At 46.8% G+C, this 27,161-nt stretch overlaps 1 protein-coding gene across 2 annotated transcripts in view; it reads right to left on the bottom strand.

Moving 5' to 3' along the window:
• Positions 1-2,200: 2,200 nt before the first annotated feature.
• Positions 2,201-27,161, bottom strand: part of PXN (paxillin) — a 72,665-nt gene continuing 47,704 nt past the window's right edge. The window contains exons 4-11 of one of the 2 annotated variants that reach the window (XM_063315785.1): positions 26,947-27,086; positions 26,113-26,314; positions 23,244-23,379; positions 11,752-11,922; positions 10,579-10,752; positions 10,169-10,250; positions 6,609-6,757; positions 2,201-5,006 (exon numbers count right to left, since the gene is read on the bottom strand). In XM_063315785.1, the coding sequence (XP_063171855.1) occupies positions 4,740-5,006; positions 6,609-6,757; positions 10,169-10,250; positions 10,579-10,752; positions 11,752-11,922; positions 23,244-23,379; positions 26,113-26,314; positions 26,947-27,086 (1,321 nt within the window). In that variant the 3' untranslated portion in view covers positions 2,201-4,739. Of the gene's footprint in view, positions 5,007-6,608; positions 6,758-10,168; positions 10,251-10,578; positions 10,753-11,751; positions 11,923-17,840; positions 19,171-23,243; positions 23,380-26,112; positions 26,315-26,946; positions 27,087-27,161 lie in introns of those variants that run through there. The other variant, XM_063315784.1, reaches the window with a different exon arrangement.

Below are 27,161 nucleotides of genomic sequence, written 5' to 3'. Positions count from 1 at the left end.
CAGATTTCTAGCACAGCACTGATTGGTTATAGCTTATAATTTTAGTTACAGAGGTATATTGTGTTAATCACATAACCTTAGTTTAAAGCTAATCATGACTTTTTTTTCCTTTAAAATGTGATAACACATTTCATACTTTCATAAGCAATTAATGATATATTGAAAATCTGTAATCTCCATGACTTTTGAGGTGTACCTACAAGGTTCCTAGATTATTATCTTATTGTTTGTACTTGACCCTTTTATTTCCCTTAGGTAAAGGTTTCCCTTGACATTAAGTCCAGGCGTGTCCGACTCTAGGGGGCGGTGCTCATCTCCATCTCAAAGCCGAAGAGCCGGTGTTTGTCCGTAGACACTTCCTCCGTGGTCATATGGCAGGCATGACTAAATGGAATGCCATTACCTGCCCGCCGAAGCGGCGCCTATTAATGGACTCACATTTGCATGTTTTCGAACTGCTAGGTTGGCAGGAGCTGGGACTAGCCACGGGAGCTCACCCCGTCACGCGGATTCGAACCGCCAACCTTCCAATCTAGTCTTTAAAATATTTCATTAAAATTTAAAAAATTGTACCAGCTTAGGCCTGTCTCTTTTCTTGGTATTTTACTAAATTATTTCCAATATAATGTATTACCAAAATGAAGGAAGTCCATGTTCTAAAAAAAATAAAATATATTCCTCTTAACCCTGCAAAAAGATTTTATAAAGATTGTAAAATTGCAATATGATGCGAAGTAATGAACAAATGGGAATTTCAGACTTGCTAGTCAGTGTATTCAGTGGGTCCCTGGTTTAAGAACGAGTTCTGTTCCTAAGTCCGTCCTTAAGTCGAATTTGTACGTAAGTCAGAACAGTTATTCAGCATCAGTTAGTCAAATATTTGTCTTGCTATATTGTGTATATTTTACCTTTCTATGCATAGAAAGTGGGATGCGGTGGCGCTGCGGGTTAAACCGCTGAGCTGAGCTTGCTGATCGGAAGGTCAGCAGTTCGAATCCACACGACGGGGTGAGCTCCTGTTGCTAGTCCCAGCTCCTGCCAACCTAGCAGTTCGAAAACACGCCAGTTGAGTAGATTAATAGGTACCGCTTCAGCGGGCAGGTAACGGCATTCCGTTTAGTCATGCCGGCCACATGACCACGGAGGAAGTGTCTACGGACAAACGCCGGCTCTTCGGCTTTGAAACGGAGATGAGCACCACCCCCTAGAGTCGGACACGACTGGACTTAATGTCAAGGGAAACCTTTACCTTTACTATGCATAGAAAACACTTAAGAAACACTTCCAAACATCTTAAACATAATAATACTTAGTAGTAGTAGTAGTATGGTGCATTTCACCCGAAACATTGTACTTAACTTGGATTTTTAATATAATAGTCTTTATGGCAGTCCGTTCCTAACTAGTTGTTGTCTGTAAACCCAGTCATTCTTAAACTGGGACCTGCTGTACTGAAAGTCCTCCAGGACTTTCAATTACTTTCTGCGTGACTTGACTCCAGTGGCAATCTAAATGTGATGCAACACTCAGGCACAGAGCAACAAATTAGGCTCCCTCCCCAAAGCCAAAAATAATATATTTAGGGAGCCACAAACTTGGTATTTGCCTTCTTTGCACACATGGACCATTTTCCAGACAGATTCACTCCATGGTTTGCGCAGTCTTCCACAAGGCACATCAGGAAAGCATCAGATTGTGGGGGAAAAGATTAGCATTATACTAACTCCTGGTTAGAGAGCCAGTTTGGTGTCGTGGTTAAGGCACCAGGCTAGAAACCGGGAGACTCTGAGTTCTAGTCCCGTCTTAGGCGCAAAGCCAGCTGGGGGACCTTGGGCCAGTCACCCTCTCTCAGCCCCAGGAAGGAGGCAATGGCAAACCACTTTCGAAAAACCTTACCAAGAAAACTGCAGGGACTTGTCCAGGCAGTTTCCAAGAATCGGACATGATTGAATGGAAAAAAAATGGTTAAAGGCAAAAAAAAAAAAGCTCCTGGTTGAAGATGCCGCTAAAACAGGAAGTGGGAAGTGGTCGTTTTCCAGATTTTGCTGACTTGCAATCCAGCTGCAGCCAACTGCCAGCCTGGCCAGTGTTGAGGGATTCTGGGAGTTGTATTTCAACATCTGGCCCCCAACCCCTGCATTCTGTTCTCTGTCCCACACACATGCACAAGCATACTCGAAGCCATGAATGACACAGAAACCTGTCTTGAAATTTTTATTAGCATCATCACAGGAACTTTAAGAAGGAAGAAGGGGGCCACGTATTTAAAAATGAGTATGGAAAATGGAGAAGGGGGAGAGAAATATAATTCCACAGGAAAAACCCCCCTTCTCCTCCTGAGCAGAACAGCTGAAGCTTTAACCAAGACCCACTTCATTTTGAGGCACTTAAAAGAGTTATTTAAAAAAAAAAGTGTGAAGCACAGAAAAAACTGCCTATAATGCCAAAGCTACAGTAGCACAGGATATTCCACCCCAAAAGAAAAAAAAAAGGCACATTTTCATCCTAACAGAGAGCCTGCCAAACCATTTGATTGGTTTTCCCACGCTGAAAGCTAGATAAAACACCCCAGCTTTCAAAAGAGCCTTCTTCCCAAATCCAGGCTTTGAAAAACCGGTCCCTTAAAAAGTGCTCGGACAGCATCAGGCAAAGATGCAGCGGATGAAGGCCCTGCCATCAGCATGCGGTTAAAGAGAAGGAGCCAATTCACATCGAGTCGTGCAGAACCTTTCTCCGTGAAGTCATGGATTTCCACACAAGGCCAGAGGTGGGAGAGATCACCTCCAAGGTCCCTTCCCAGTTTTCATTCTATGACCTTAAAGGGAGGCCCCAAGCAGTCCAGATTTAGGGCCCTCCTGGCCTGCCTCCACCAGCCTGGGACCCACAGCCAGAGGTGTATTTCTGCCATTATTCCCTTTTGAATTGCTGCCTGATTCCTTGTCAACAGAGAGACATGACATCGGCATGGCTAAATGCAACGCACTGCTGCAGCATCTCCCACTACAGAGTTAGAGCATGCATGGCCAAAAAAGAAGAAGAAAAAGTCTAACCATCAAAGGCTAATTTTTTTTTCTTCCCAGCGTTTTTCCCGCAGGGGCAGGGTCTGCTTTTTTGGATCAATCAAATGTTTTTGATCGATGTTGATCAAAGGCTAAAATACATGTTGCAAAAAAAAACAACCCAATAGCAACATCTGAAACAGACTATGAAACTTAAAACCCAGTGGGTTTCCACTTGTGCTTTTTTATCTGCCAAAGGAAGTTAAGGCTCTTAACTCGGGAAGAGAAAGTCGAACGACTTCCCAATACAGTGGTTTGTAAGTTTTCCTTTTACAAAATCCATTCCAGTTGAGTTCTGATCCATAGACAATGACTCAGTAAGCAAAAAGAAAAAAAGAAAATACACACACACTCCTCATAGACTCCACTTCTCCGGCCCCCAGTTTAAAAAAGACTTTTTATATATATATATATAATTAATAGTTGGTTTTATCAAAGCATCAAGGATACAGGCACCAACACAGCTAGGGCCCTGCCCAGAACAATCAGATACTAAAAGCATCTGTCAAAAGAGTTCATAAAACTAAAATCTCATACAAGAGTTTTAAAAGCTTTTTTGTTATGCATTCAAGACCCAGTGTAAAAAAAACCAGCATTCCTCACCCAAACACACAGTATTCGGTTTGATAGCAAAAAGACCATTTCTCTCACAGTCAAAACGCCATGGAGAGAAAAAGGGCTTGAGCAGAACACCAAGGGCTTTATGAAATTGCTAAGTCAATATAAAAAGTCATTATTGCTCAGAAAGTCATCTCTGTGAAGCATCTTTCACAGGTACGAGAGACGGGCTGGGGAAGGAAAACTGAGAGGCAGAAAAGTCAAGATTGGTGGTTTTACATTTCTCCTGCCTCTCGGGTGCAACCACAAAAATAGGTCAGACCTTTGTCGAAAAGCTTTGCTCCAGGGGACTGGGACGACCTCTCCCCATCTGGAAGCGGATTTTTTCCCAACCCATGGAGAACCCCTGCATTCTAAGGAATTCTCAGATAGGGGCTGCCAACAACGGTTGGAAAATCTCAGAAAAGAAAGATAAGGGGAAGGTCCACCCACTCTTTATGCAACAGTGAGAGGTTTTATGGGCACCTACTAGAATTCTGACCACTGTTCCGTGAACCACGGAAGGAGAACGTAAGGACTCCAGAAACCAGTGTCCTCCCAACACAGCACCCACAAGATTTCACCCTCTTTGGGAGAATCCTTGTTCCCTATCCCCAAACCAAAATCACCCTGCTTGTCTCCTGGCCACTGCTCACCAAACCAACCCCAACTCCCTTCATGGCTCAGGCGTCACTAAGGTACAAGGAAAGCAACCTTCCCGTTCAAACGCTGCTTCTGACTCAACGTCTTCCAACTTGGCGTCTCCCCAATGTCTTGTGGAACCAGAGTTCCCAGAATTCCCAAGCAACGCTGGCTCAGAATTCTGGGAGGTGTGGTTCCCCTGTTAATGGGGGGGGGCAGGTTGGAGAAGGTCCAACCTCAATAGTCCATTGTGCCTCTTTCTCTGGATTTCCCACCGTCCCAGAGCAACTGTGAGCATCTCATTCACATCCACACACACGCTAATCCTGCTCCTCCTCCTCTCCTACATCCACCCATTCACGCCTCAAGTGACTGAACTTGGGTGACAAGCCACAAGGCCGGGTTTCCTGGCAGGAGACACCACCGATGGTGAGCTGGGCCTTAGCAGAAGAGTTTCAGGAAGCAGTTCTGACAGTACGGCTTGTCGTTCTGCTCTTTGAAGGTTCCCTTGTTGAGCTGTTTGAGACAGAAGGCACAGACGAAGTGTTCCGGGTGGAATTTCTTGGCCATCGCAGTGATGCAGCGCCCCGTGATGGGCTTCTGGCAGCCGGAGCAGAGCGAGCCGCGGCGCTCATGGTAGTGCACCTCACAGTAGGGTTGCCCGTCATGTTCGAAGAAGCTGCCGTTGATGAATGGAGTAAAGCATTCCTGCCCAGGAAGGAAAACGATCCGTATCAGGGACGAGCAGCAAGGCAGGGGAGCTCGGAACAAAGAACACTTAAGAGCAAAGTGCTCTTGATTTAAAAAAAAGGGGGGGGGGATTGGTGGTGAGTACCCTGTCTGTTCGTTACATTTATTAGAAATCTTGGAGAGAATTGCCGGAAGCCCTCAGGACCCATAAACGATAAAAATAACACAAATGGTAAAACTATCAAAACAGTAAGTGCTTTTATACAGGTAGTCCTCGCTTAATGACAATTGGGACCGGAATTTTGGTTGCTAAGCAAAGTGGTCATTAAGCGAATCCCACCCAATGTTATGACCTTTTTTGTGGCAGTCGCTAAGCAAATTGCTGTGGGCATTAAGTGAACCATGTTAAGCGGATCGTGTGGTTCCCCGTTGATTTTGCTTGCCAGAAGCCAGCCAGGAAGGTCAAAAATGGCGATCGCATGACCACGGGATGCTGCGATGGTCATAAATGCAAACTGGTTGCCAGGCATCCAAATCATAGGGAAGGGACGTGCATCCTTTCCTTATGGCAAGCTCCCAAAACCTGAAATATAACCCTAACTGTCTTTGTGGAGTATATGATCCTTCCAAATGAGAGATGTACCTGCAGGAAATGTTTAGAGGGTGAAGGAACTTATCATCCTTGTCATGCGCTCCTCCTCTTTGGTGGACTTGTGAGAAGGCCAAAGAATTTTGGATCAAATACGTGCTATTCTTCAAAAGATCCTCAAAGTGGACTTACAAAACAACCCAGAACTGTTCCTCTTGGGATTGATGGAGAAGGAACTTGAGAAACAATATGGGATTTTGCTTTTATATACGATTACAGCAGCAAGACTTTGATATGCACAGCGATGGAAAGATTCACAAATACCTACAGTGGAAGATTGGATTATTAAACTAATGGATTTGGCCCAAATGGCTAAGTTAACAGCGTTAATAAGCGAAAACACTGTTTCTGGATTTATTTCTACTTGGCAACCACTTTCAGATTATTCGCTTGTGCTAGGAAAAAAATGAAGCTTTGATTTTGGGTTTTAGTGATTAAATGGTTTGCTTTGATAGAAAACGCGCCAATGTGAGTCGATTAATAGGTACCGCTTAGGCGGGCAGGTAACGGCGTTCCGTTTAGTCATGCCGGCCACATGACCACGGAGGAAGTGTCTTTGGACAAACGCCGGCTCTTCGGCTTTGAAACGGAGATGAGCACCGCCCCCTAGAGTCGGACACGACTGGACTTAATGTCAAGGGAAACCTTTACCTTTACCAAAGAGATTATATTTGTAAACTTATTCATATCTGTATTGGAGAAAGTTGGATGTCACTTTCTGTTTTCGATCTGCTTGCACTTTTATAGTTTTTTCTTTTCTTCTTTAGCCCTATGCTCCAGCTTTTCTATATTCTATATTTTGTATTTTAATTATACTCTGAAAATTAATAAAGGTCTTATTTAAAAAAAATGAGAGATGTACCTGCTGAACCACCTTCCCCCCACCCCCCAGGAATGACCCTTGTGGCATCTTAGGTGGGCAGGTGACCCCCAAAACAGAATGGAAAGGAAGGAATCACGAGGTCTCCTACCCGGCACACGAAACACTCGGGGTGCCAGAGGGTGTTCAAGGCAGAGATGTAGTTTTCCAAGATGGCGCGGGCACAGCCACCACATTTCGGAGCAAACATATCGAAGTAATCTTTGCGGCAGTAGGCTTTGCCATCCTTCTCGTGGAAGCCTGGAAGCAAAATGGAATGGGAAGCCAGTTAACCAAGCGGTTTTATCTGAAGAGCAGAATAAATGGCTTTTTCAAGAAAGCAATATAGCTGTGGCTTGGATTCTAAATAGAAATCATGATTTAAATATTAAGAGAGGAGGCTGCAGGGATAATATGTGGGGGAGGTCTAAGTGGCTGAAGTCGCCCATTTTCTTGGGTGGGTGGATGGATGGATGGATGGATAATGGAGGGGAGGGGAGGGGAGGGAGGAAGGAGAGAAGAGGAAGGGGGGAGGGGAGGTGTCCTGATTACCAGGAAACACACTGAGGCGAGGACTTGGTCTCTAATATTTATTAGTAGTACTTAACAAGAATCCTAACAAACTGAGGAAGCGTGGGAAAACCCAGCCCTATAAACCCCAAAGGTTAAGGCGGTCCCGATCTGTGTCTCTTTGAATGGCTGAACAGTTCCTCAGTGCTACGCATGCGCTTGACAGTCTGGGTGGGAGCCCCCTGCTGGCCATCCTTACTCATGACAGGAGGGGAGGGAAAGGATGGGAAGGGATACACATAGCTATACGAGATGGGTGGTGAAGAAATATGATAAATAAATAAATACACATTAGGCTGGCTGGGGAATTCTGGGAGTTGAAGTCCACATGTCTTAGTGGCCAAGGTTGAGAAACACTGAGCTAGACATTCCTAAAGCACCTTTGTTTACACTGCGTCACACGCCCTTTGACCAAACTAGATCCAGCAGTTCCACTTTCTGAGGAGGTTTCTGAAGGACAGAAGAAGCTGCATCTCAAGAGCAAAGCTACAACACTGTATGCTGCAAAGTCCCCTTTCTCTGTGGGACACATGCACAGCTTTGCCACAGGAGGGCAGGATTGCGTGACCTTTGGATTTTATGGTGCAGGATCAACTGGCTATGGCAGAAGCCAGAGAACAGACTCCCATCTCAGCTGAGAACTCCATGATGGACCTCCTTCCCTGTACATGTTTTACCGGTGCCTTCTTCTGTTATCCTTATTAACCTGCTGTGCTTTTTAATTATTCTTTGCTAAAATTTATACTTCAAATCTCCTCCAGGAATTCCTGACAGCATTCACAGAATTCCCTCCTCCAGTTTTATCCCCACCCCCCACCCCCACCTGTGAAGTTGGTTGGGTTGAGAGACAATGGCTGGTCCAAAGGGCTTCCATGACTGACCGTGGATTTGAATGTGGGCTCCCCTGTCTTACTCCAATGCTTTAACCACTGGTCAGCCATGGAAGCTCATTTTTGCATTTCCAACTCTCATTTCTTCTGATTTGTTTAAGGTAGAGTCCCTTTGCTTCTCTTTGCTAAATGCTTCTCCCCAGCTTTCTCTACACCTGGCTGGGTTGCTGTTTATGAGTCCCCTTCCATCCCTTGATGGTTTATGTCTGCTCTCTCTTCCATTCCTTTTCTCCTGCCCTCTGCACAATCTTTCCCATCGGGGTAGAATTTTTAGAGCGATACCTATGCTTTGGTTTGCAACCCCCCAAAGTATCCTTCTGTCCACTACTGACAAAACTTGGTGATGTAACTATTGACCATTTTGAAGAAGGATGTCATGGGTGAGATCAAGGAAGCAATAACTTCCCAGTTTTCAAGAAAGTATCTTTAATATTAGGGACGCGGTGGCGCTGCGGGTTAAACCGCTGAGCTGTCGATCGGAAGGTCGGCGGTTCGAAACCGCGCGGCGGGGTGAGCTCCCGTTGCTCGTCCCAGCTCCTGCTCACCTAGCAGTTCGAAAACATGCAAATGTGAGTAGATTAATTGGTACCGCTTTGGCGGGAAGGTAACGGCGTTCCGTGTCGTCATGCCGACCACATGACCCGGAAGTGTCTATGACAACGCCGGCTCCAAGGCTTAGAAACGGAGATGAGCACCACCCCCTAGAGTCGGACTCGACTGGACTTTACGTCAAGGGAAACCTTTACCTTTACCTATCTTTAATATTACATAGTTTAGCGACTAAAATTCCAGTCCCAATTGCAGTAGTTAAGCGAGGCCTATAATGACTGCAATTGGGACCATAATTTTAGTCGCTAAACAATGCAGTCGTTAAGCGAGGCATCATGTGACTGGACCTGATTTTACAACCATTTCTACATGATTAAGTGAATCAATGGCTCCCCATTGATTTGGCTTGTCGGAAGCCAGCTGGGAAGGTCACAAACTCTGATCACGTGACCGCAGGATGCCGCAACTGGTCGTAAATACGTGCCGGTTGCCAAACACCCAAATTGCAATCTCATGACCATGGAGGTGGTGCGACGGTCGTAACTTCAAGGACAGGTCGTAAGTAACCTTTTTAGCCCCGTTGTTATCTCCGAACTGTCTTTAAGCGAATGGTTGTTAAGCGAGGACTACCTGTAGTCTGGAATAAATATGGAATCTTGGAAATGGAAAGAGGAATTTCCCAGCCTCCTTTGTAGCGAGCTGATTAAGATGAAGTCTCTGTGTGTGACTGGAAATGCTTCAGTTTTTTTTCCACCTGGGCTGAATTGCTATTTATGAGATAAATTGCCAGCAGATTCCCCACCTCTCTCTTGATTGTTTACACCCAGGGTACTGTCCTGTTCTTCTGGCCTCCCCGCAAACTCTCACACTAGGATCAAGCCACTTTAAGCAGTTCGTGGCCCTCCGCCAACATGAGAGTGCAGTCCCCCGTTACAGTGTTGGCCTTTTTCTTTCCCATGGCTTAATTATATTTTGCCTTGCAGTTCTCAGCTTTGGAGGCAGAAGGCTGTCGTTGGTTGGCATAATCAGCCTTCCTGCCCCAAGAATTCCCAGTGCCAATCCCACCACAGCTGACCTCTGAAGCCAGTGAGAATTGGCTGCATTGTTCTGGTGCCAGTTGGGAAAAGATGAGAAACCAATTCATGCTTAAATAAAAACAACGGCATTCCATCTTTGGGCAGTGGGATATGGATCTTCCCCCCCACCCCTCAAAAAACAGACTTGTCTTGAGCTGTCAAGGTTGAGCTGCAAAGATGCTAGACGAGAGGGCAATCTTATTAAAGATACTAGTGGAGGGGGGTGATCTTGTAAAATTAAATGACATTTACTTTCGAAGAATTATGCACACAAGTGACCTGAAGACTAGCTTGTTTATGGTTCAAAACTCGCTTTACTGCAATACATACTATGCTATACATACTAAGAGCTCTTTATATTATAGGTCATTTAAATGGCTCTGCACCAAATTCGTAAGAATAATGCCTCCATCACCCTTGCAAAATTGGGGGGCAGGAGTGGGGATGGGGAGAGGAACAAGCAGAAATCAAATGCCAGCCCTGCTATCAAGTCGTAAGACCCAACATTCAATTCTTCAGGGCAAGTCACACGTTTGGCAACAAGCTACGTGGAGAAAAATTAGTAAATCATCTTTCAGGGGCCATACCTTCAGGGCCAAAGAATGCTCCGCACTGGGCGCAGAAGAAGTGTTCGGGGTGCCATGTCCTGTCCAAGGCCGTGACCACTTTCTGATAAGAAGAAAGCGTAAAGAATAAATAGCCTAAAGTAGATGCATAAAAACACAGGGCATGCGAGCAGAACAACACAGACAACAGACCCAGCGTGGTTTTCTCCAGACACCTTGGATTTCCACTTGCATAATCCACTCTCCAGCCTGGTCAAGGTGAGGGATTATGGCAAGTCCAAATCAAGGTATCTTGACTTCCAGTTGCACAGTCCACCATCCAGCCTGGTCCACGTTGAGCGATTAAGGGAAGTTAAGACCTCTAGAGAGGAAACAGGTTAGGAGAAACCGAGTTAATAGAAAAGCGAAGACGTCACGCCTCGGGGACTTACATCCAGGATGGGACCGTTGCAGTAGTAGCAGCGAGGCGAGAAGAGGTTGTGATAATCCTTCTCGCAGTAGGGCTGGCTGTCACGCTCGAAGAAATTCCGGGACCCGATCTCCTCCTGGCAATGGGTGCAAACGAAATGCTCGGGGTGCCACGTCTTTCCCATTGCTGTGACAACCTAAGGTGGGAGGAGGAACAGGAGAGAGTCCTGGCTCCGGGAAATGCTCCACCTTCCAGGTAAAGCATCTCGTGTGGGAACACGTCAGGCAGAGCTCAGCACCAAGGAGAGAAAACATTCTTGGAACTCAGGTGGCAGCCTGGACTGGAGTAGGAGGAAAACTGAGTGTCTATCATCTCAAAAAAGGCTGTCCTTCGTGGGCTGGGTAGAATCCCTGGAGGAGCTCACTCCACCCCTGGCTAGGGGTTACACAGTTGGGTAGTCCTCGACTTATGACAATTGGGAACAGAACTTCCGTCGCTAAGTGAGGCAGTTAAGTGAGCCACGCCTGATTTTATGACCTTTTTTGCCACAGTCATTAAGTGAATCGCTGTGGTTGTTAAGTGAATCAAGTGGTCGTTAAGCAAATCCGGCTTCCCCCATTGATTTTGCTTGTCAGAAGCTAGCTGGGAAGGTCGCAAATAGCGATCACATGACCCAAGGACGCTGCAACTGCTGTAAATACATGCCGGTTGCCAAGCGCCTAAATTCTGATCACATGACTGCGGGGATGCTGTGACGGTCGTAAGTGTGAAGACCAGTCATAATTCATTTTTTCCAGTGCCATCGTAACTTCGAATAATCGCTAAACAAATGGTTGTATGTCAAGGGCTACCTGTACTCCAGGTTCTTCAGCATGGCCACTCCATTTATCTCTATGCTTTTAACAGCCCTCTCTGATCTTTTAACGTTTATGTTTATTTACCTCCCACCTTAATTTATGCAACCCAAGTGCTTCCACCTCCTATTTTCCCCACAACAACAACCCTGTGAGGTGGGTTGGAGAGAGAGGAGGACTGGCCCAAGGTCACCCAGCTGGCTTTCATGCCTAAGGGAGGACTAGAACTCACAGACTCCTGGTTTCTAGTCCAGCGCCTTCACCACTACACCAGACTGGCTCTCAATGATGGAGCTGAAGTTCTCCTTCGGGGAGCAGGGGGTGCTCTCCCTGCGGCTCACCTGTCCAGCAATTGGCTTCTTGCAGGCTCCGCATACGCCTTTGGCAACTGTCGCGACCCCAAGTTTGTTCAAGTCAGACTGGAGGCTTCCAAGCATGCTGTCCAACTGGCTGCCAGGCTTTGGAGGAGTTGAGGATGGGTAGCTGCCACCGCCTTTTCCCTGGGACATAAACTAAAGGAGAGACCCAAGCAGAGATGGTAAGGCAAAACCCACAACAGAGCCCTTCTGCCCACGGAACTTCAACAAGCCGTTCTGAGTTTGCATTCATGGGTCCTGGAACTGTCGATGCAACTGCAGAAGCTGGCCAAGGATCACACTTGAGGAGAGAAAGGGTGGCTGTCAACAAGTTTGTTGGAGCGGTCTTCCTAAGAAGAGGGCCAGCGCTCTAAGCATTTGCAAGGCCAGGCAACTTTCAGAGCACTTCCGCACCGCAGCGTTGCGCCATCATTTCCACTCCTCAACCCCTCAAAGCACAGTTCTGAAGGGCACTGAGGCCAGAGAAAGGAGGTAAGAGGGAGGCAAAAGTTCCAGCCAATTCAGGGAAGGTAGATTGCTTGTGGTTGCACCGTTGCTTCAAAACAAGAAGACAAGCTTTGCTGTGATTTTGTGTATGTTCACAGCAACATTAACAACACATCAGCTCAGCCTCTTGGTATAGCTGACATGACCAAGGGTAGATCAGAAGCTGATTCTGAACCGCCACAAAAGTTCTGTGTCGAGCAGCCTCCAGACAGATTAACGAATAAAGCAAAGTTACATGATTTCGTGCCACGCTTGACAGGTAGTCCTCAACTTACGACCACAATTGGGACTGAGACTTCTGTTGCTAAGTGAGGCGGTTGTTAAGTGAGTCAACCAATTTTACAACTTTTTTTGCCATGGTCATTAAGTGAATCACTGCAGTCAATAAGCAAATCACCATGATCATTAAGCAAATCTGGCTTCCCCCATTGACTTTGCTTGTCGGAAGCCGGCTGGGAAGGTTGCAAATGGCCGTCACGTGACTGCGGAACGCTGCAACCATCCTAAGTGTGAGCCAGTTGCCAAGCATCCGAATTTTGGACATGTGACCATGGGGATGTCATGGCAGCCGTAAGTGCAAGGACTGGTCGTAAGTAACTTTTTTCAGTGCCACTGTAACTTTAGTCACTAAATGAATGGTCATTAAGTCAAGGACTACCTGTATAATAAGAATGGACAAACTTCAAGCCCCCACCCCCTTTATGAGCCCTCTCTTACTCCACCAGCATCTTTTGACCATATTATTCTCATCCCTTGAAGGGAGGAATCACACAAGTCTGTAGGATTCGTAAGCCATCCTTTGTACAGCTACACCACTTGGACTGTAACAACTTTCACTTCTCATAGGTCACTAGCAATTTAAGGGCTTGGCACATAATTTGAATTTTTATGGGTTCCGCTGTTGAACGTCTATAGCCTTCTCTCCCTTTCTCCGGCCACAAAACTCTCCACATCCTCTAGACGGTCATGCCACGAACCCTCCACGCTCATGCTAGGTTGAAGAAGCTGACCACTTCTTTTAAGATTGCAACGCAGCAGACGGAGCCTTAGAAAAACACAGCAAACCGCATTTCTACAGACAACTCGCAACTCCATGCAAGGTCCACATCTTTGCCAAAGGAATTATTCTCCACTCGACATGCTGGAGCAGGAATTAAAGCAAAGGTCCTGCCTTCTCAGGAGTGGGTGGGCGAGTAGCAAGAGCGTGGTCCAAAGACGGAACACGAGGGATCTGAAAGGTACAATTCATAATGAGCTGTGCATGCTGCAACCATTTTAAAAAGCTGAAGAGATTGCAGAATTTAAGAAACCCCTGAATTCCATGCCTAATTTAAACACATTTTTTTTTTCAAGGCGGGGTGAATTCTGAGTGCAAAACCTGGATCTCATTCTGCATCTAAAATAATGGATTTCCCATAACAGCATTACAAAGGTGTGCAAGTTATAGAAAAGCTATCTATCTTTTTCTGGCCATTTTAGACTGATCCAGAACTAAACATTTGATTTGACTTTGCTTGCATCTACAGGTAGTCCTCACTTAATGACCACAATTGGGACCAGAATTTTGGTTGCTAAGCGATGCAGCCATTAAGCTAATCTGACCTGATTTTATGACCTTTTTTGCAGCGGTCGTTAAGCGAATCACCACAGGTGTTAAGCAAACCATGTCATTGTTAAGCAAATCATACAGCTCCCCATTGATTCTGCTAGCCAGAAGCCAGCCAGGAAGGTCAAAAATGGCAGTCCCATGACCACAGGACACTGCAACTGTCATAAATGTGAACTGGCTGCCAAGCACCCAAATCATGACCATGTGACCACTGTGACGGTTGTAAGTGTGGAGACCGGTCATAAGTCGGTTTTTTCAGCACCGTTGTAAGTCTGAACCGTCACAAAATGAATGGTTGTTAAGCGAGGACTACCTGTACCCTCAATTAAAATAAAACACCTATGTTAACTCTCCAGTCGTTTTTTCCCTTCCGCTGCGTTGAACATGACAATTTGGTCAAAACTTCTGGACCCTCCAAAGGCAAAATCCTGCAAACAGCTCTGACCCTCTGGATGTACACATCTACCTTAGATATCACCTGGGCTAGCTATAAATCTATTCTGTGGTCACTAGGAGCCCAGAACTACTTGATGGCACATAATCAATCAATCAATGAAGCTACAGACTTTTCTAAGTGGAGCTAGACTGGAGAGGAAGGAGGCAAGCAGTATATTGAACCATGGAGCCCCTGGATGCTTCTGCAACACAACGCCCTGAAGCCTTGGGACAGCCAGAGAAAGTTCAGATTCTTCCTTCACCTCTACGGTGATTTTTGAGCCTACCAGCTCTAGCAAATCATGCAGAGCTTCTGCAAGCTCACGTCCAATGTCACCGAAAATCCCAGCCACGCCGTCTTCAGCAATGGGACTTTTGAGCTAAGGAGATATTCCTCCCTATATTTTACAACACTCTAATTCTCGGACCAATTATTCTGGTCCAATTATGGAATTCTCGGCTGTCCCCAACCCAGGGCATGCCACGGACTTCCCCATCGTAGCCCTTCTGACTTCTGCACACAGCCTTCCTCAAGGGGGCATGCTCTGGATGTATGCATTTCAGTTCCCAGAGTTCCCTAGCCAGTGTTGCCACTGTAGAGACTTCTGGGAGTTGAAGCCCACACGTCTGAAGGACACCAGGCCAGGGAAGCCTGGAGCCCTGTATTTCACAATGGAAACTGGACTCAGTGACGTCCCAGCTGCTCTTCCTTCCCGCTGAGGATCAGCTATAACATCAAAGGGAGACCGTGCCTGCTGTGGTGGAGAGAAGGAATCCTCCTCTGTTTGACAGCTAACCGACACCATCATTTTGGAGGGAGGGGCCGTTCCTATGGGCTGGGTGGGAATCGGTGCCTGATGGGAGGGACCTTCTTCCAACAGCATTTCCCACCGGAGCGGAGGCTGAGTCGGGTGGGCGGATGGCACATAGCGCAGCTGAGGGATGTGTGGCGATGGGGGCAGGGGCTGGGGCGGCGGCGGCGGAGCAGGTGGGAGAGAAGAGGCAAGAGTGGCTTTGCAAGAGGCTGCCTTTGAGACATCTTTAGGAAGCTGTGGTGGAGGAGAAGGTGGGACAGAGACGGTTCTTCTCAAAGGAAGAGGTGATGTAGCAGGGATAACCACCTAAGAAAAAAGCAAGGAGAAACATGAACAGTCCAAAGACACCTTGCGCAGAAATATTTGAATGCACCAGAAGAAGGTAACACAGGGCACACTTCTCCAACCTGGGGGCTTCCCAAAGTGGATGTGGATGTCCACTTTGGGAAGTGGATGTCAACTCCCAGAATTCTCATCAACGGTCATGCAGGCTGGGGGAGTCTAAGAGTTGAAGTCTACCCTTCTGGAGAGCAAGAGGTTGGAGAACGTTGTGCTAAGGCCGTAGGACCAGCTAGCTCAACCTTGCTGAACATAAAGCTTCCGTTGGCACACAAAATGGGACGACGACGAATGGAGGCACTTCCAAGGAGAACCGAGTGGGAAAGCATGCATCTTTATAGGCTTTCATCTGTTTAGCCCCTGATGCCCCCAACTGGGTGGAAGGGCCTTAAAAGGCTACTGAATGATGCTAGACAGATCATCCAAGAAAATGGCAATCAACGGTTTTGCTTGGAAAAATCCGCGAGGCCTCATTCTACATCTGAGATTCCTATTTCTAAGGGACTGACCTATAACCGGTCCGTGATCTCAAATCCATTATAGACGAAAACAGTCCAGAGGAGTACAGATTACAAGCCAACTTGTATGGAAATCCAACAGACTAAGCCTGCAGCCTGCAACCTCAAATGATTGAAATACCAGTTAGAGAGCAGAATGAAGCTCTCCATCTCATTTACTTTCTAGTAACCAACCAGGAAAACAAGCTTATCTCGAATTCCATTGTGCTCTTCTGGTGTCCAGCAGAACATTAATGCCCACAAATGTACAAGGGACAGATCCTTATTTTGGCATACCATAAAGGGAGCACCTGCGTTTCTCTCATTTCGGAAGCTACATCACAGCGTTATCTGCTCTCTCGATGCTCAGATTAGGGCTGATCCCTAAATTTCAAACTGACTGGCAGGACTCTAATAGGCCAAGCATGCCAAGGTGCAGCTTATACAATTGTTTTGGTTTCGTCTGCTGTAGGGATGACCAAGAAGAGAGAGGATTCATCTGCTCTCAGCAGCGGGAATGCTCTTTCTGGAATTATCAAGAGGTGCTCTGCAACAAGCACCCAAAAACTACTTTCGTCCTGTCAGCGGGAAGACGCCTCCAGACGTCCCTGCGATGTGGTGGGAACAGAAACTGTTACTTTCTACCTTTTCTATTTGTTGACTACCACCTTTCTCCTTCTTCTGAGGCCTGGAGGTGATGATGACCCCCTCGGTCAGCCAATCATCTGGGCTTCGCTGCCATTCCTCCTGTTCTGGTTTGCTGATGCCCAGCCTGTCTTGCAGCTCCTCAATCAGGCGGTCTTGGGAGACATTCTTATGGAAGATGACCGGGCCCAGCTTGCGTCTCGGTGAGAGATCACGGCACATTGGATGCACGTTGGAGATCTCTTTTGTTTTCCTGATTACAGATTTGATCTTAATGGGAGGAAAACGTCAAGTTCAGTAAGCTTCAACTGAACAGCACAGATTGCACCGTCTTCAAGTTCAACATGGTTAGTGGTCACAAACAGGAAGAGCAGACGTCATTCCTTCCTCAGCTGGAGGACGGTCCCCTTGGCACATCCACAAGCAGCCGATCCATCGTTAGAAAAGCTCTCCAACTCCAGCCACATCACCCAAACACAGAAACTCAGCTCAGTTGGCCAAGTATAACAGCAGACACTTTGTTGGGGGTTAGAAAAACCCTTAAAACCACCACAGTCAACTGGCAGCCTTTTCCGGGTTTATGAATTCAGAGGGAAACCCGAGTATAAGAACATGTGAAAGTGCGGCTTGCAGGAGAGCAACAGCAGTTGCATGTACTGCAGCACCACAACAACCCGAGGCCTAAGAAACAAGCATTTCCTGTGGTTTGAACTTGGGTAGGCAACGTCTTTCTGCATCGGTCTACAGCAGAGTTTCTCAACCTCGGCAACTTTAAGATGTGTGGCTGGAGAATTCTGGGATTTGAAGTCCACACATCTTAAAGTTGTTGAGGTTCAGAAACACTGGACTACAGAACAATGATCTGGAAGTGAGCCCTATCCTTAGCATCTACAGGTAGTCCTTGACTTAATGACCACAATTGGGACCAGAACGCCCATTGCTAAGTGAGGCGGTCATTAAGTGAGTCACACCCAATTTTATGACCTTTTTTGCTGTGGTCATTAAGTGAATCACACGGTTGTTAAGTGAATCTGGCTTCCCTCATTGACTTTGCTTGTTAGAAGACGGCCGGGAAGGTCGCAAATGGTGATCACATGACCCCAGGATGCTGCAACCTTCAAAAATACATGCCGGTTGCCAAGTGCCTGAACTTTAACCACAGGGATGCTGCAATGGTTGTAAGCACAAGGACCAGTCATAAATCACTTTTTCCACTGCCATTGTAACTTCAAATGGTCACTAAACAAATGGTCATAAGTTGAGGACTACCTGTATTGTTCTATCCCTCCAAGGCCGGTTTATTTTTCTCCACCAAGAACAATGCAAGGGAGCCTTCCACTTTCACAACTCAGAAGAGAGCCAAGTAAAGGCCCAAAACTTATTAAGAGCAACAGTTTGCCACCAAGCACGTCCTGCACCCGGAGGCTCGTTGTGTCTACCTTGGAAAAGCATGCAAACTAGCTAAATCCAGGGGAAAACCCCAAAGCACATTTCATGCACAGCCCAAACTAGAAGCAGTACGAAGACATTCCCTCCATCTGGCCACCAGCTCACTCCTCATCTCATTCGTTCTAATGCCTGCCTGGCTTGATGTGCAAATTCTCTCCACAGGAATTTTAGGACCGGCGATACCGTCTAATTCTTCTCCCCAGACATTTCCTGCAGGCTTTGGAGCAGCTGCCAAGCTGGAAGCTGGCTCGTCCCACCATCCTCCTGTGACACCGTTCAGAAGGCTATGCTTTCCGGATCCCCTGTCAGCAACATCAGGACAGCTGTTTGCCCTCACTGGATCTCGGATTTCAGTCCTCTGGTTGGAGCCCTGCTGCACAGCCCAGCCCAGCTGCCCTTTGGTGCCTGGAAAGCTCTCCCATCTTTCTACATTAAAAAGATCTGGTCTGCATCCTGCTGGCACAACATGGTCTTTCCTGGGGGACGTCCTTGGTGCACACAGAGATGTTTCTGAATTGCTCTGCCTGGCGCAACCGATTGTCCCGATTCCGTTCTCCTTGAAAGCAGAAGCTTTTAGCTGAAAGGCAGGCCCCCGTTCCAGTTCTTGGGAGGCTGGCACTTTCACCCTGCTCGAAACCAAAGCAATGGCATCCTGGACTTCACTTTTTTGCTTCCCCCTCCAAGTTTCTTCTGGTTCCACAGGTCTCTGATTCGGAAGCCCTGCACCACCAGCGCAAACAGATAATGACTTGGCCTCAGAAACAGAGAGGCATGACCTGTCAGGAGTGGTTTTGCTTAGCCCATCTGAGCTTGTGAGACTGGCAGAAGCTTTGGCAAGAGGAGGCTTTGTCCAGGGTCCAGACGGGTGACGATGCAAGGTGGTGGGAGCGCGCGCTGGAATCGAAGCCACGGCTAAACCACTGCTTTTCTCGTCAATGTGAAGGACCTCCAACTCAAGAGGGGCCAGAGAACCCAGGTCGCACCCATCATATTTTGCCTTTTGTTGCTTTAAAGCAGCAGGAGGAAGGATATGAGACGGAGCTGGGTCAGTCTGTCCAGAAGATAGCTGCAGGGAAGGCTCAGAGGTCAGTGATATGGTGGAACTGGTCTGAAAGAAAGAGAAAGGAAGGTGGAAGGAAGGATGGGGAAGAGAGGGGAAAAAGACAGATGGGAGAAAAGATGGAAACAGGATTGAAGGAAGAAGGAAAAGAAGCAAAAAGTGACAGAAAAATAAGAGGTCCCTGCATTAAAGTGGCCCAAGTTAATTAAAAGCAAAGAAGCCTCGGGAGAAAATAAAAGATTTACATAATTCCTGGCAGCAGCCCAGTCACAAAACCTGCTTCCTCCTCCTCCTCCTCATGGACTAGATTCCCCAGTTAGACCAGAATATAACTCTGATTTGCAAACCACAAGCTTCTTCAGACAGCCCCTGTGCCGACCCCACATCACGCTTTGCTGCTTCAACAAGCAAGCAAGAGGTTGGTGAACCTGCAACAGAGAAGATCTGGAACTTGTCTCCTCAGTCCTTGTGAAGCTCACTCTGGGGGGAAAGAGAAGGACTCTGCACCAGAGACGCATCTCTTTTAACCAGAACGGTTCTGCTCTGTTTTGAGCCATTAAAAAAAGAGAATCCACATTCTCAGCCTCTCAGAAACATTAATACTTGAGGGAGGCCCATGAAGCCCTTGGAGAGGGAAGAATCATCTAACAAAGAATCATCCCTGATTCCTTTTCTTTAATGAGAGTTACGCATTTCCCAGGATCTGCGTCATCTCAGCAAGAAGGGATTCTGAGATTTGCGGTTCATGCTTTTGCATATCTCTGCTTTCACCATCAGCAACAATTCAAGGTTCGGCCCCTTTGGAGTACCAAAGTACTTAAAGCTTTCAGGCAATACTTGAGAGAGATCCCAGGGTGGGATGGAGGTGGGGAAATCCATATCCATAATCTATATAGTTAATATAATCTATGCAATCCCAGAGTTGCTGCGAGTTGGGTGTATTATTATTATTATTATTATTATTATTATTATTATTTTTATTTTTATTTTTATTATTATTATTTGTATGGAGAAAGGGGCTGCAGCCTTTTCTGGTAAATAATGTGGTTAAAGGGGCACCCTGATCTTTTTTTTTTTAAGGCAGAATATAAACAGCTGTTCAGATTAAATCAAATGGTCCAGATTCCAGTGGGCCAGTAAAAGTCAACAGTGGGAGACTACTATCTCCTATCTATCCATCCATCTGTCTCTCATCCATCCATCCATCTCCATCCATCTATCCATCCATCCATCCCCTATCTATCCATCTATCCATCCATCTATCTGCCATCTATCTATCCATCTCCTATTCATCCATCCATTCATCCCCTATCTATCCATCCTTCCATCTCCTATCCATGCATCCATCCATCTATCCATCCATCCATCTCCCATCTATCTCCTATTCATCCATCTATCCATCTATCCATCCATCTCCCATCTATCTATCTATCCATCTCCTATCCATCCATCCATCCACCCACCCATCTCCTATCTACCATTTTATCAATCTATCCATCCTTTCATCTGTCTCTTCTCTCTCTCTCTCCCCTAGCCAGGAGCCCACCTTTATGGCCAAAAAATAAGACTCAGAATCCCTTGTCCAAAGCGGGCCAGAAGTTCAGAATTAATAGTGCCTTCTGTACCCAAAAGAAGAGACAAAGCAAGCAAGCAAAACTGCGCTGCTACACACACAGTTGTAGCTAAACTTTGCCCTCCACTTAACATTCTTCTTGCCACTTAAGTGTCCTTGACTTATTCATGACTTCTCTTGCACAACAGCCTGTGCTAAATCAATAGCAGATTAAAGGAGGAGGAGTGTGCCACGCGACAAGCAAGTGAATATAGATGATTAGGTTATATAGAATTTGGCTCAATTCGCCTGCAAACATGTTGGGATTTTTATCTCGCAGTCCCCGGCTGTCATGGTTGGGTGGACAAAGGACTGTCAGCAGGAGAATCCGGACCAAGGCTCCGCTGAGGAACGAGATTTAAGTCTTTCTTCAAAGCAATCGTTGTACTGCAAATAACCGCACGCAAAATTCAACCACCTGGAGTGGGAATGCATCCCACCCCCATCCTGACCAAAGCACATCCGGGACAAGGACATGGAGCTGTAATTCGTTCAAGTGGCTTCTGCTTCATTGGCCAATGGTCACTGGACAAAGGCCCAAATTTTTTAGCCAAAGGTTAAGCTAAAAATGCTCTTCACACAATAAATATCTACATGGGGGACAGATGGTTTATTTCTTTTATACAGGACCTAATGACTCACTATGTTCTAGAAGGTCATAGTCCACCTTCTTAGTGAACATTCCTCAGCTGAACTTGCTTCCTTTCCTTCAATTTAAGAGTCTGGCAGCGTGAAAGCTGCTGCCTTTCAATATAATTAGTCAGTCAGAAAAGGCATACTAGACTCCTGATTTTTAGCCACCAGGGCCTCTCTACCCAGAGAGCAATGCCATCTAAGAGGAAATGTACAGAAGAGCTACCCAGCAGGTTACTCTTTTACTGTTGTGGTCAGTCTCCCCATCTCTACAGCAAACCTTGGTTGGGCTTCCGTCTCTAGATTCCTCCTGAATACTTGGTGTGTGCGTGTTCCCTAGATCTCCTCTGTGTTTCTGTGCTCTCTCTCTAGATCAGCGTTTTCCAACCATGGCAACTCCCAAGTGTGCGGACTCCAAATCCCAGAATTCCCATCAATGGCTATTCTGGGATCTGAAGTCCAGACACCTGGAAATGGCCAACGTTGGGAAATGTTGCTCTGGAGGCTGTATTTTCCACTCCTGTTTCTGATTCTGAGCTGCCTCTCACTCACTCTGGGCCTGAGTTCCCTGCATCTCTCCATTCCTGATTTTTCCTCTGTTTCTCCTCCCCACCCTCCAATTCTTTTAGTGGGAACTGCTCCTCAGAGAAGACTTGGCAGAATGTCCCCTTGTCTGGTCCTCCTAATCCTTCATCCTCATCTCAGTGGAGGTGTTACCTTGTGGCTGAATTTAGTGCCAGAAGGAACGGAGTGGGGAAGGGGAGAAGGTTTTCATTTCCTTTCCACTACCTTCTTCCTAGGTTGCACCTCCTTGGTGTGCTGCTCTGCGGAGGTTAAAATGGAGATGACTCTTCAAAAGTCACCAGGGAGGCTGAAGATACGACACCCCTAACCATAGAACTGAGATGTTACAAATAGACATATGGTTCTCTTGACTTTCTCCTTAAGTTTGGGGCACATTGTTTAGGCCAGTGTTTCTCAACCTCAGCAACTTTAAGATGTGTGGACTTCAACTCCCAGAATTCCCCAGCCAGCATGCTGGCTGGGGAATTCTGGGAGTTGAAGTCCGCACGTTTTAAAGTTGCTGAGGTTGAGAAACACTGGTTTAGGCTGGGTGCATCAGTTTGTGACAAAAGGGATACCTCTCTGAACTCAATGGGACTTAGGCCTCAAGTGTACCTAGATCATCAAAATGCAGAAAGATTCTTCCAAGAAAGCCCAGCTCCTTCAGCTTCTCTTTTGATTTCTTGAGGGGAGGGGGGGGTAAGCATCCCTGCATATTCAACATAAATTAATAAAATATCTAAACAGGCATGTTTTTTTCGTGGGAAAGACAACTCTGTTGTCAACTAAACAGAATTAACTTGGGTCATGTTACTCAACAAAACATCCAGGACTGTAATACAGGTTGTTGAGGCTCCGTTACAGAAACAGCAAACAATGGAAGAAGTATTTTATGGGACAAGGAGAAGGGAGTTCACACAACATGAAAGCTACCCTGTGGCTTGCTTCTGGCCTTGTGTGCTGTGTAAACAAGTGGAGGCAATGAATACACCATAGCGTGCTTCATGAATATACCGGGGTGTGTTTCAGAAGAGCAAAGCCCAGCTTCATCCACTGCTTGTTTCTGGGACTACATTTTGTTTCTGGTTGATTAACGCTGTCTTGTTCCCCACAGCTGGAAGCATGAACAACTTTTAAAAAAGGGAGGAGAAAAGGATTGATGTCTGATTGATTGCTCCCCTGGCAATTCCTGACCTACCCAACAGATCTTGGTTGGAAGCCAATTGGTGAGCAAGGGGTTAGGGCGAGGATGTGCCAACACACCCATCGCTAGGCGAGAGAGGAAGGGTGTCAAATGGTAACAAGGGGGCACCTTGAAGTCTGAAAGAGAAGCCATCAGTTCGTCGAGCTCTCTGGTTGCTGAAGAGGCAGATATGCGGGTCTGTTGCTGGCTGGATGTGAACCGCTGGGGACTGTTCATCTCTCCCTGATTCACAGTGATAGCTGGTCTAATGAAAGAAAAGAAAAGAGAACTGTTCGCTTGCTATCTGCTTCCAGGAACAGAGAAAAAGACATCTTCCTTGCCCCCCTGGACCTTATCCACATGGTCCTGCCTGAGTAGAGCCTGCAATTCAGAATAAAAAAATTTTATTGTATTTGAGACAAAGATAAAAACTGTAGAAAAACAAAAAAACTAAAAACAGAAAAAAAGGAATTAAAAAGTGTGAAGCACAAGAAGAAAGGATTTTAAAGATTACATACAAAGGTGACTTCCAACTTTCAACAGCAAGAATATACAGCAATTTCCATAATCAAACCCTTACTCTATATCAAACCAAGATCACATTATTTCTATCAATCCTTCCATTAACACATGTATTGATCACTAATACAACTGCTCCTTCCCTTTATATAAAAAAAGGAAGCGTGTGTGTGTGTGTATATATATATATAAAAATAAAAATTTCTAGTTCAACTTCCCTCCCCCTTAAAACACCTGCAATTCAGACTGCAATTCAGACTGCCATCGATACCCACAAGATGGCTTAGAAACTGTTCAAAGAAAGAGAACGTACAGACCAGGATTTCTTAGCCAGGGTTCCGTGGCACCCTCGGGTTCCACGAGAGGTCACTAGGGGTTCCCTGGGAGATCACGGTTTATTTAGAAAATCATTTCAAATTCCAGCAACTTCACATTAAAGAGGTAAGTTTCATTCTTGATTTTCAGCTTAAGAATACTGTTCATGCATCCAGACAGGCCTACCCATGAAACAGATATAATAATTTTGTAACTTCTGCCCTATCTTTGAGCCTGAATGTGGAGGGGTCCCCGAGGCCTGGAAAATATTTCAAGGGTTCCTCCAGGGTCAAAAGGTTGGAGAAGGCTGGTATGGACCCACCAGCCCCATTTTCAACTTTGAAACTAGACTGGTTTGTTCTAAGAAGACACATGGTGACAGGCTGTGAGGTAGGGGCAAAGCACTTAGAGGACAAAGTCACATCGGTTGACTTTAAGCCCATTTGGGATTGTTATACCTATGAATAAATATTGAATTTTCTGGCTTTGTTTTATTGGATCTCTCCCCCTCTCAGTCGCCAAAATCATACAGCTTTCAGCCTGTTCCTTTTGTCTGGATCACCTAACGCTCTTGCTTACTCTTCGTTACTTTGGTTGCTGATGGCCACGTTCCTCTGTATTCCACGCCCTCTCTTAACTCTGTTTCTTTCATCCTGAATTCCACTCACTGATATGATCGTCACTCCGGTTTCCTTTCTTCTCACTAGCCCCAGCTCACTTCCAGTTTGATGTCTCTCTAAAATCCAGATTACACCCTTCACCCTCCAGCTGACTTGTGTCCCATTGGCTCTGCTCTTATATCTTTTTTCCTCTTGGCAAAATGTGCGGATGCCCTGCCAAGGGATGCCCATGGCTTCTGCATGTTCCTCTTTTCTTAAGCGAGCAGCCCTCAGCTTTGAAGAAGCAGAAATGAGAGCCGGGCAGCCCTGCAGGTTGGATTCCAGCAAAATGCTTCAAAGCATGCAGGGATCATGCACACAGCACCAGGCTGCAACTTTTTAAAGTGCAGGTAGTCCTCGACTTATGGTCATTCGTTTAGCAACTGTCTGTCATGAGTGCCGTTGAGCTGAAGTCATCAGCGCAATGGCACACATGACAATAACAAGGAAACAGGAGAAGGGGCTCAAGATAAGTAGCCATCAACTCACAACGACTAACGGCCAACAAACAATAACTAAACGGATCACGGAGCACACCCAAGCCATCAGCGCCAATACAACGGAGATCGCCCAGCTGACAGCAATCACCGGATGAATAGAAAACCCGATGATGGGCGATCCCGGAACGCCAGCGGGGCCTCACAACCCCTCACCCACCGGCAGGGCAACGTATTGGACAAAGGGGGGTGACGTGACCGCGAGTGAGGGGGCGCTGACCGGCGCGGGGTATTTAAACCCCGCACCGGCGCGCTCCTGTCACTCTCAGCTTTTTTCTTCCGACGCTGTAACTGCGCTGTGAATAAACCAGAGCCTGATCCATCGAACCAGTGTCTGAGCATTATTCAGAGGCAGGCAGCGCATGACACTGTCAAAGTTACAACAGCACTGGGAAAAGTGACTTGCGACTGGTCCTCGCACTTACGACCGTCACAGCATCCCTGCAGTCATGTGATCAAAATTCAGGAGCTTGGCAACCAGTATGCATTTATGACGGTTGCAGCATCCCAGGGTTACGTGATTGCCATTTGCGATCTTCCCAGTCGGCTTCCGACAAGCAAAATCAATGGGGGAAGCCAGATTTGCTTAACAATCATGCGATTCACTTAATGACCGTGGTGATTTGCTTAATGACCACAGCAAAAAGGTGGTAAAATCAGGCATGACTCACTTAACGACCACCTCACTTAGCAACAGAACTCCCAATTTTGGTTGTAAGTAAGTCAAGGATTACCTGTAGCTGCCTCTTTGCCAGGGATTACATGAACCTGTAAAGAGCAGCTATACAATCCCAAGAAAAAAAATCACCCCAGATTTCAGGAGTTGCCAATAAATGCTGTGTTTCCCCCCAGTGTGTTCCAGAGAATATTTCTGGAACCAAATGCAAAACGCCGCCCAGCCTTAACAGAACTTGCTAACATTGCACCTTCTAATGGGAGACACCGTTAACTCCTCCCTCTCCAGAAGCTGTCGCACGCTAGCTGGGCGGTGCCCAGGTGGCTACTCACACTGGGCTGGGCACGGAGCTCTCCAGTTCGTCCAGGAGGCTCTCCACGCTGGGGCACGCCTCTTCCACCCCTGGCCCTCCGTTCCACTTGGGCTTTTCCTTCACCGGAGCTGTCGGCTGTGCGTTCAGAGTGGTTGTGTTCTCCAAGAGGCTGTAGTGAGAGCCGGTCCCACCAGGCCGCGAGGGGATTCCGGGAGCTTCATCTAATGAACAGAGGAACACGGACAGGGCTCGGAAGGGTGCTTCCCATCGAAAGAGCAGAAGCAGAAGGATTAAAAACACGGTGGCCTAAAAGCCTCCTCCTTCCTATCAAAGCAAGGCAGGTTTCCCAGGCCCTACATTTCCACTCCTTGCCTCCCTCCCTCCTCGTCACATTCTCCCGGGCTGCTTCCAGCAGCTGCAGCCGACATCCCACGCTCAGGCATGGCATTTCCACTGAGACAACAGGTGCGTGCCGGACAGGCAGCTGTTGTCAGCCCTCTGAGGTAGATCAGACTAGGAAACCAAAGTCACACAAGCTAACGCGACTTTTATTATAAGGTTACAGTAACAGAACCTTGCAAGTCTGGATGCGCTTCCCCCCTCCCTCCCTCCATCTTCCTGAGAACTAGGGAGGGTCAAGCCTGAGACGCTTTCTCAGATTACAGTTCCGCCCCGGACTCAAATTTCTTTTATCTGACTGTTGCCTTGGCTGCGGCTCTTCCTCCTGTTCCTCCTGGTTCTTCCTTCTACTCGCTATAGCAGTTCCAGCATCAGGACCGTGCTGTCGCTCTCCTCCTCCCTTCCTCTCCTCCCCTGCTGCATTATCCTGCTCCTAGAGCCCAGCCCCTCATACCTGTGGGACTGCCAGGTGGGGGATTGTGCTGGACAGCATTCAATTCCAGGAGGAGTCGGTCCAGTTCTGACAGGTTATTGCCTAAGGAGGAACTCATCAGGGTTGGAGATGGCTCTGCAGACTTCTGCTTGTTGGGGAAACTGGAGTTCAGAGGATAAACACAGAGGAATTTTGAGATGACTCCTAACCACCAATGCTCTGATCAAACAGGTTTA

The sequence above is a fragment of the Candoia aspera genome, chromosome 15 (assembly GCF_035149785.1).
Source record: "Candoia aspera isolate rCanAsp1 chromosome 15, rCanAsp1.hap2, whole genome shotgun sequence".
Taxonomy (NCBI): domain Eukaryota; kingdom Metazoa; phylum Chordata; class Lepidosauria; order Squamata; family Boidae; genus Candoia; species Candoia aspera.
The sequence above is the reverse complement of the archived record's forward strand: the minus strand, read 5'-3'. Positions and strand labels throughout refer to the sequence as shown.